The 9,430-nt window shown below is 41.9% G+C and overlaps 1 protein-coding gene across 1 annotated transcript; it reads left to right on the top strand.

Annotated features, from left to right (window-relative positions):
- Positions 1-403: 403 nt before the first annotated feature.
- prph2a (peripherin 2a (retinal degeneration, slow)) lies at positions 404-5,605 on the top strand. The gene is made up of 3 exons (XM_061232749.1): positions 404-984; positions 3,222-3,468; positions 5,396-5,605. The coding sequence occupies exons 1-3, from the start codon at positions 404-406 to the stop codon at positions 5,603-5,605; spliced, it is 1,038 nt and encodes a 345-aa protein (XP_061088733.1).
- The last annotated feature ends 3,825 nt before the right edge of the window (positions 5,606-9,430 follow it).

The raw sequence follows: 9,430 nt of genomic DNA, 5'->3' as shown, positions 1-9,430 counted from the left end.
CTCCTCTTTTCTCAGGAAAGGGCCACCTGAATTAGTTGCGGGACCTGCGGATCCCGTTTTTCAGGTGCTGATTTGTGAAAAAATATTATAGTTTGCACTGAGGGACGACCCCAGTTGCCTACACTAAAAGTATTTTCTGATATTCAGGGGGGTGGCCCATGATGGGCATGAAGTAACCCATTGTGGAACCCCTGTCCAAGGAATGGATTATATATCTCCTTTGTGTCTTCCAAACCTGCCTTGTTTTAGGTTGAGTGAATTTTAAATTGGTGAAGAACCTTTGAAGAAAATCTTTTTGGCAAGTCTTATTTTTTAAACTAAATTAAAGGGACCAAGAGGAGGAGCTATTACCTGGATTTTTTGAGCCCATTGTTGACTGGGACGAGAGAAACAGGGAGTGACCATGGCGCTTCTGAAGGTGAAGTTTGACCTAAAAAAACGTGTGAAGTTAGCCCAGGGGCTATGGTTGATGTACTGGTTTGCTGTGATGGCTGGGGTGCTGGTTTTCAGCATGGGACTTTTCTTCAAAATCGAGCTTCGCAAGCGGAGTGAAATTATGGACAACAACGAGAGCCATTTCGTCCCAAACCTGCTTATCACAATGGGGCTGCTGGCCTGCGGGGTGAATGTCCTCGGTGGGAAGATCTGCTATGACTCCCTGGACCCCACTAAGTTTGCCAAGTGGAAATCAGTGTTGAAGTCCTTCCTGATAGCCTGCTTCATCTTCAATGTGCTCCTCTTCATCACAGCACTGCTCTGCTTCTCCCTTCGCCTGGCCCTCCAGTTCACCCTGGCTGAGGGGCTGAAGAACAGCATGAAGTTCTACAAGGACACAGACACGCCTGGCCGCTGCTTTATGAAGAAGACCTTGGATATGATGCAGATGGAGTTTCGCTGCTGTGGGAATAACAACTACAGGGACTGGTTTGAGATCCAGTGGGTCAGCAACCGATACTTGGACTTCAGTGCCAAGGAGGTCAAAGAGTGAGTGTTCTTTCCTTCTCTAACATAATTTCCTCCACTTAATCAGTCAAGTAATGGCTTTTGTTCTGCTTTAAGTATTGATGTGGGAGCATGATTGAAATAGCTTGAAGACTCTGCAGAGTCATTCTTGGAAGGGCAGGACAGTCAGATGGTGCTTATGATCAGTTGGATAGGTGAACACTTGCAAGAGTTTTCCAAGGTTGTTTTCTGAGGGTCATATTTATTCAGAGTGTAGCCAATTTCAAGGCATTCTAAAACAGTTTTGCTGGGTAGTGTAGTTGAGTGCTATTCTCATTGAGATTCATAGCTTGGAAGTTCAATGTTGTATTGTCTGACTCATCTCTACAAGGGAGTGCTGTTCAGTGGCCTTATTCTCACGGAGTCAAACAGGACAGCTGGGAGAGGGTTTGCCATCAGCAACATTCCCTTCTTCCCACTAAAGAGGCTTGGTGTGGTGCCATTTAGGATGTACAGTAACTTTTCTTGGCACAAGGGCATATCAGATGTTCACTAGTGCTGTGGATTCACATGCCACCTCCAGAAGGCAGGACATCCCTAAACTGAGCTGAAACCAACAACTGGCAAACACTCAGTCTGTACTGGGTTAGATTTGAATTCACATGTTGGCAATGTCCACAAAATAAAAAAATAACAAAGGTATACAAAAAAGAGAGGGAAAACAAACTATTGGTCTCTTGATAGGCTCCACTTTTTGTTGTTGTTTTTCATCTGACGCATGTTGTGCCAGGGATATATGGAGCATTCTTGTTTAATTTGACACAAATAGAACAATGCACTGCGACCTAATGGATGTCTTGAGAAGCAAGGCTTTCCTGGGTTTCATGTGAAAGAATGGGATCTGTTGCATGTAGTTTGCATTCCAGGCCACATGGCATGCAGTGCAGGAGAATGTGATAGAACAGAATGGGGGAGCTCAAAAAGATTTGTAGCACGTAAGTGAAAGAAAATGGCTGAAAGGGTGGATGGTTGGCTGCCACTGGGGGGCTTCAGTGCTGTGTAATGGGGATTGAATGCCGTGTGAGTAGAGTGGTTGTGGGCCAGGGGAAGGCCAATGGGCAGTGTAAGTGGTTTCAGGCTTGTTTTTACTTAGACCATAATCCTCTTTGATCACTTTTTCACATCCTCTAGGGCTTACTGTCCTCTTCAATCATCACAATACCCAAGCGAGCAGCTGTGAATAGACACTGTTAGCACAGGCAGTGGCCCCAGAGCAAGCTGTAAGGTTAGGCAGGGATCTTCTCACTTTGGTTCCCTGATATCCTCATTCCTCCAATATCCTCTGACCTGGATTTGCCAGCATCTTTGAATGAAAAAGTTGATAATTGTTTATCATTAATATAAGGAAATAGTTGATCCAGACTGTGGGTTCCTGTCATACATTTTTCTGTCCCTTTTTCCCTCATTCTGTTCACAGACCTGCCTTCCTCCCTTTCCTTGTAGTAAAACAGTGAATAAACTTTTTAATCTTTGGAAGCACGTGTTGATCAAACCCAAACTGGTTTTGCCCTAATTTTTTAAAAGATACATCAGTGCTTCTCATTCAGTGCTTTCATGGTCTTGATCACCCCTTTGTCAATATTCCACTGCTGCAGTGTTGCAATGTATTCAAATACTTTTCTACACTTTACTGAGCTTGTCTCTGTATTGAAGCATGTGAAGTGCCAGCCCCGCCTTCTGATCCTCTTGGTTGATTAGTCAGGTTTATCACACTAATCATAACTGTTCTGAGTGACAGTTTTCTGTTGCATCAGGCAAGATCAATAAAGCACAGAAAAGTATTTGAATCCAAAACAATTCCGCATTTGGCCCAGGTCTGGTTAACTTTATTCTTATTGTTGTTGTCCCACATCATCAGTGTTCTACTGTGCTAATGTTCAATGGCACCAGTGTTAGCTTGTATCAGTGTGCCATTGTATCAGTGCCACCATATTAACATTCCATAGATCGTTTTCAGTGCTCCACTGTATCAGTGTTCCACTGTGTTAGCATTACGTGGTACCAGTGTAACCATGCCTCAGCACTCCACTATATCACTGTTCTGTTGTATCAGAGTTCCGCTGTATTAATGTTTCATGGCTTCAGTGTTACTATGTGTGAGTGTTCTATTGTGTCAGTGACACGCTAAGTCAGGGTCTTTGGTCAACATTGGTGCCATTCTGGTAGACTGAATATCTCCACATGCCCCATGAATGATGTGTCCATCTCTCCATCCACAGCCGAATCAATAGCAATGTGGATGGGCAGTACCTAATGGATGGGGTCCCTTTTAGCTGCTGCAATCCTAACTCTCCAAGGCCCTGCATCCAGTACCAGGTGACCAACAACACCGCCCACTACAGCTATGACCACTACACAGAAGAACTCAACATCTGGAAATGGGGTTGCCGGGATGCACTCGTCTCCTACTATGGGGGCTTGATGAACACCATTGGAGCATTGGTGCTGCTGGTCACTGCGCTGGAGGTGAGACACAGACAGGAAGTAGTTTAACCAAAAGATTAATTTGGTGTCCCCTCAAATCTTTCCTCAGCATTACAAACAGAAGACAGCCACATTCTAAACAGCAAATTGTCTTCCAAAGCTACATGGTTCTAGCTTGTATGACAACCTGGGCAACTACCAAATTCCGCACCTGGCTCATTAACAAGGCCACTAAAGTTAGTAATTGTTCGAGTGTAGCTATTGAAGGCCTTATTTACATCTGCCGTAGACCCATGAGGTTCTTGTGGTTCCCTCAAAATCCTGTGGGTTAGCGTGCAGAGATCAGTCACAAGATGGATGTCCAGAGGAGCCCTCATGTCCAAAATCAACTCCAATATTTAGGTAAAGATGATTGCCATGATTCACAAAGATGACCTGTTCATGAAGAACAGTCCACATCACTGTCTTGGGAGTGTTTCCACTGATTGTTGGCTGTGTTGCTTCTCAGGGAATCATACCAATGGAAGTCTGATACTTCCTTACCTTCCCCTCCCACCTAGCGCCAATTCCTGTTGTCTGGTATAAACTGTAGCTTTGCATCTTATCTTAATCCTACTGTATCTCAGAAACATGGCATGGCCTGGAAAGACTGCAGAGGAGAGCTCATGTCTTCTGGTGCCTGGGCAATGATACAATGATGGGCATTGCAGAGCATTTATGCTCACTTCTCCCTCAGTACTCTTAGTTTTCAGTGGATTTATAGTAGTTTATCATACAGTAGGTCTCCATCTTCCTCAATCTAGAGGAACTTTCTGAGTTCACTTTGCACTTACTCTCTGAATGACTCGCACCATATGAAGCATCAGAGATTTAAGGTTTGCTAAAGGAGATTAGTGCATATTATGAGATGATAAGGATAATACCCTAATAATCATAAGAGATTGAATTTGTATTGCACCCTTCATCTCAACATCTTCAAGTGTTTTACAGCAAAGTGAAGGAAACTGATCTCATACAATTTCCTTGCTTCTCACCTACTCTTTGTGATGGCTTCAACCTTAAATAACAATAGTGAGCCATGTCTCCTACTGCGCATTGACCCAATCCTTGCATTGGGGAATTTTTACTTTGCTTGGCCAATTAAGAAGACTGCTACTAGTTCTTTATCTGATAAACACAGCTGTCATGAAGTTGATTATTTAGTGGTAAACAGTTAGCCTATATGGAAAAAGTAGCCATGGCTTCCAGACCAAGGACTAATTGAAAAAAAGTTAAAGAAGTCACATTCAAGTACATTTTTGATCACAAAGACAATACACTGTCAACCACGACATCTGCACTCCCCCCCCCCCCCCCCCCAACACTGTTGCCATGCAACTATTTTATCATGTGTCATTGTATGAATTCTGACCTTTCCCTTCTCAGTTTCTACCCAAGCAGTAGCCTCACAGAGTAACCCAAACCCCCGGCTCCAAAATCTCTGTTCTCTAAGGATTTCTGCTATGGAAACGCAATTTAACACAGCTAACACAAATGAATTGCTGCAGACAGTCTTGGATCTTTTCTTTGGGTGACGCGTAACCTAGCTACAATGAAAGGGTAGGTAGATGTAGTTTCCTGCATTATAATATATTAATTAAACTATAAAAACAGAAAATTATAGCAGTAATGGAATGCATGTGCTTCAGGTTCAACTAAGATAATGCAAGTTTGAAGGCCAAATAAAAACAAGCAGGTGTTTCAGCTAAAGAATGAGTAAGCCTCAAGTAACTCTCCTCTCTGCAGTCTTTAAATACTGTTGCCATTCAAGTATACCACAATGTTCATATGAACTGCAAGTCTTTCGCCAGGGCTGGCAGAACAAGATAGGCCTGAAATATGTCTGACTATGTTAGGTTGGGGTGGTTCCTGGCTCTGCTATTCTGCTATTATATGCCACAATAATACAGTTCACTCCTCTGGCCTCTAGGTGGGAGTGATGGTGGGTCTGCAGTATGTGAACACCTCGCTGGCAACGCTGGTGAACCCTGAGGACCCAGAAAGTGAAAGTGAGGGCTGGCTGCTAGAGAAGAGCGTGAAGGAGACGTTCACTGAAATCTTGGGGAAAATGAAGGCGGTAGGTAAGAGTAATCAAGTAGAGGAGGGCGGAGCAGAGCAACCTGCAGCCACGACAAGCTGAGTGGGGCCACACCCTCAAGAACTGAGACCACTCCCTCCTGTGGGGGAGAGAGAGAGATTGGCAAAGAAGGTGCGAAAATAAATCCCCTTACCTAAAACACAGACACACACAAGGACACACACACACACACACGCAGCACTCCAGTCATCAAAAAGTGAAGAGTGTTTTGAATATTGTTCATGTATGTATGTCCATATTTCAAAATGTTTTGTGAGTTAAGAATTTCTAAGGTTTTTTAAGAATTAAGTTATGTCCTTGGCCAAAATTAAATTCTGTATACATTTATTTTAAATGCATGAATACCATCTCATCCCTCCACACATACACATACCTGCTCCATAACTTTTATTTCCAATATAACATACACATGATTTGCAATGTCGAATGTCGACAAAACCAAATTAACTTCATATCACATTTAAGTTTTCTTTTTTTTCTTGAATTCTTTACCACAGTGTTTATTTTTTTGTTTCTCATCGAATTGTAAGGGCATTTTTCTGTGAGCGGATATTTAACCCAATGACTATACACTGGGTGCGGAGGGGGTGGTTACATTGAAATCTAAAGCCGTGGTAAACATTGGCCAACATTCTGACATGACATCGGAATGATTCACCTCTCCACCTGGGGTACATTCCCTTCAGATGAAAGCCCCAAAAATGTTCATATGTTCCACTGTATCGCAATGACAGGCGGTAGTCATTACTATTTGCAGGGCATGTTCAGCAACTGTTGGATGCATGTTGGATCCATGTTCCAGCTCTCTCTCCCAGCCTCCACATCTGTTCTGTCACATGGACAAACAGAACACAGTCTTATAAACGATCTCTGACATCTACACATGTACTCAGGCACACACAACACATGCTGTTAACATACATACTCAACACTATTCAAGGCAGACAAACAAATACACACACGACAGTGCTAGCATCGGGTTAAATACCTGCAGGATGTAACTAAAGTTAAAACATGACTTGCAGCAGGTGTAGATGTCAGGTTGTTGCTTTCCTGTGTCTTTGGAAGGTTTGAAATTCTACCAAAGGACTGATAAGAAAATTCTTATTACACCTTAAATATTTTAATTGTTTTGTTTTGTTTGTTCAGTGACACTGTTGGGTCTTTGTAATATTGACAGGTGAATTCTGTACAGCATTTTTTTTTTTTTTTTTGCATTGGTTCAGCAGTGCTGATCGATCTCATGGTCAAGGTTTGGAGGGTTGGGGTCGAACAGTTGCTCTAGCCCCACAAGGCAGAGGTGTGCACGGTCCCTCTCGCCTTTCAGAGTCAGAAGCGCTTACTGCTGGATTCTGGAGTGAGAAGTCCTCTGAAGCAACGCTGTGGCATTCTGATACAGAGGGTGACAGGTCAAAGTGTGAAATGATGTTCAGTAACCCGTCAACTCCCAACCCCTGGTGCCCATCCTCCGCCCCACCACTTTCACAATATCTACTAACCTGAAATCCCATAACCCCATATTTCTCTTGGATGCATGCAGATATGAGGCTAGGGAAGGGCCCATGGAACCTGGGCTAATGACGTGTCCCAGGGCCAAAGAGACAACTGCGATTGGCGGCTAAAATTATCCATTCTCCTGCTCAACTGTTCACTCTGCCCCTCTGAGCTAGAGCTGAGTAACCTTGAGGGAGGAGGGGGGTCACTGAAGGGCCAAGCGGCGGGGGCACTAGTTTGAAGGTTCAAAGGCTCTGGAGTCACCTGTGTAGCACATCTAAACAAATACAAGGGGTGCTCCTGCAGCCAAGATCTGAGGTTATACTGAAATTGTAATATGTAAATTTATGTATTTACAACCATTTTATTTCTTTGTAAATAGTTTAGTAGTTACATAAATATATATAATATAATTTTTTTTCTAAATGTCAATGTTAATCTTAAAAATTTAATGAATTGTTATAATCCAAAGAACAATTCTATTTTGGTGTCTGGCATAGATGTGTGAGTGTATAGCTAAATAAAGCTTTTGTCCATCTTGTACACATTGTATTTTCAACTTAATTCAATGTAACGCACAAATTATTCAGCATTTCCCAAATTCACTTTTCCATGACCACACACATTCCACATTTTCATAACCAACACCTGCAAAAAAAATTCAATAAAAAAATACTGTCTCGTGGACACATTGATACAGTATAAGGGACTTTTACTCTGAGTAGTGTATGATTTGCTAAACTGCGAGGCGGGATCGAGGGGGTACGAAAGAAGGATAAAAACGTTTATGTCTGCTCAGGACTAACTGAAAGGTGTATTCAGAGAAAGAGAAAAAGTGATAGAGTGAGAATGGAATAATTGAAAAAGGGCGAAAGCCTCATCTACTGGGGACAACGGGTTGTTAGAAGCTCTGCAGGAGGTCTGTTTTATCCAGCAGGATAAAGGTGAGAGGATTGCACTCACATGGACTATAGTGAGTGCACCCACTCTAATTCTGCAGGATGGAAGCAGGTCTGACAGCTAGGAAATGCGGCTGACCCCACACTGGACAGGATACAAGCACTCACCAACCTGCCCAGCACAAAATACATTCATTTACGCTCTGGTCTCTCTCTCTCGAGCCTCTCTTCAACACATAAATTCCAAATGAAAAACACATTTAAACACTTTCTCTCTCATAAAATCTTCTACTCAAACATGCATTCATATGAACTGATCAGATTGCAGTGAAGGTAAAAACACATACAAGAACTTGCTGATTGTTGTACAGAAGGCCTCTGTATAAAAGCTACGTTCTTTTGTTTGTTTTTTTAGATACACAAATTACATATTGGTCCTTTTATTTTATTTAATTATTTATTTATATTTAATTATTTTGTATTTTTCATTATTTAATTATTTTTGGATTTGACTTTGACTCCAAATTATTTGCAAGTGGTTTTGTGAATCTAAGCAATCAGAAAGGTCAGAAAATATAATCTTTCATTGAACAAATATGAAATGCATTGACTATTAATTCACATTGAATGGCCTCAGACTTTCATATTCCTGGGCACTTTCAGATATAACAGACATTAAGAGCCTTTCTTAAGGGTTTCTAAAGATTTATTTTATGTTTTTATAAATGCATTACTCATTAGTCTGATTATAGCCTGGAGCTAAAACACATTTGTTTTGTTCTCTCTGAAAATTAGCTGCAAAATGTAAATCTTTTTGGTTGTCTTTTTGGAAGTTTCTATAATATCGTCATTTTAATTTTTGGAACTGTAACCACAAATATAAACTTTATGCAAAATATTTTTTGATTGAGTAGTCCCTCCATTTTTGTGGCCAATGGTCAGAGGCTGCTGGATCAAAGAGATGCCCTGAGCAGGTAAAGAGAGGTATCAGGAAGAGGACAGCATGGGAAGGTTAGACAGGTAAAGTCTGTGTTCTGGTGTTCTGGGAAGCTGGTGGGTAAAGGGGAGGGTGACTTCTTCAACTGGCCCAAGATACACGAACAACAGCTGATGAGATAAGGGTGTAAGCAGCTTTAATGATGAACAGATTAGTCTTGTGTCAGGTAATGTTCCGGGATATGTCTAATTGACGTAGAGATGTGCCATCTTAAGGTGGGGTGGGGGTGGGAGGGATTGTAGAGTCAGAGACAGCCTGCTGTGAGGTCATAGAGTGGGAGAGCGAGAACAGATGCATGTCACATGACCTGTCAGATCTATTACGCCATCCAATTGACTGAACATGCTGGCAAAAAAAAAAAAAAAGATTTATAAAGGAATATTTAGACGTAAAAGTGTAAAATATTCAGCTCTGGGCCATGCTTGGTGTAATTTATTAACCTTAACTGATTTGTTTGTTGACATTTTGGGATAAACC

Source organism: Conger conger, chromosome 2 (assembly GCF_963514075.1).
Source record: "Conger conger chromosome 2, fConCon1.1, whole genome shotgun sequence".
Classification (NCBI taxonomy): domain Eukaryota; kingdom Metazoa; phylum Chordata; class Actinopteri; order Anguilliformes; family Congridae; genus Conger; species Conger conger.
This window is presented reverse-complemented; position numbering and strand designations above follow the sequence as displayed.

Coding starts and splice junctions, on each gene's coding strand:
- prph2a (XM_061232749.1), top strand. CDS start 404: ATGGCGCTTCTGAAGGTGAAGTTTGACCTAAAAAAACGTGTGAAGTTA. Junction 985..3,221: donor AGTGCCAAGGAGGTCAAAGA/GTGAGTGTTCTT, acceptor CTCCATCCACAG/CCGAATCAATAGCAATGTGG. Junction 3,469..5,395: donor TGCTGGTCACTGCGCTGGAG/GTGAGACACAGA, acceptor TCTGGCCTCTAG/GTGGGAGTGATGGTGGGTCT.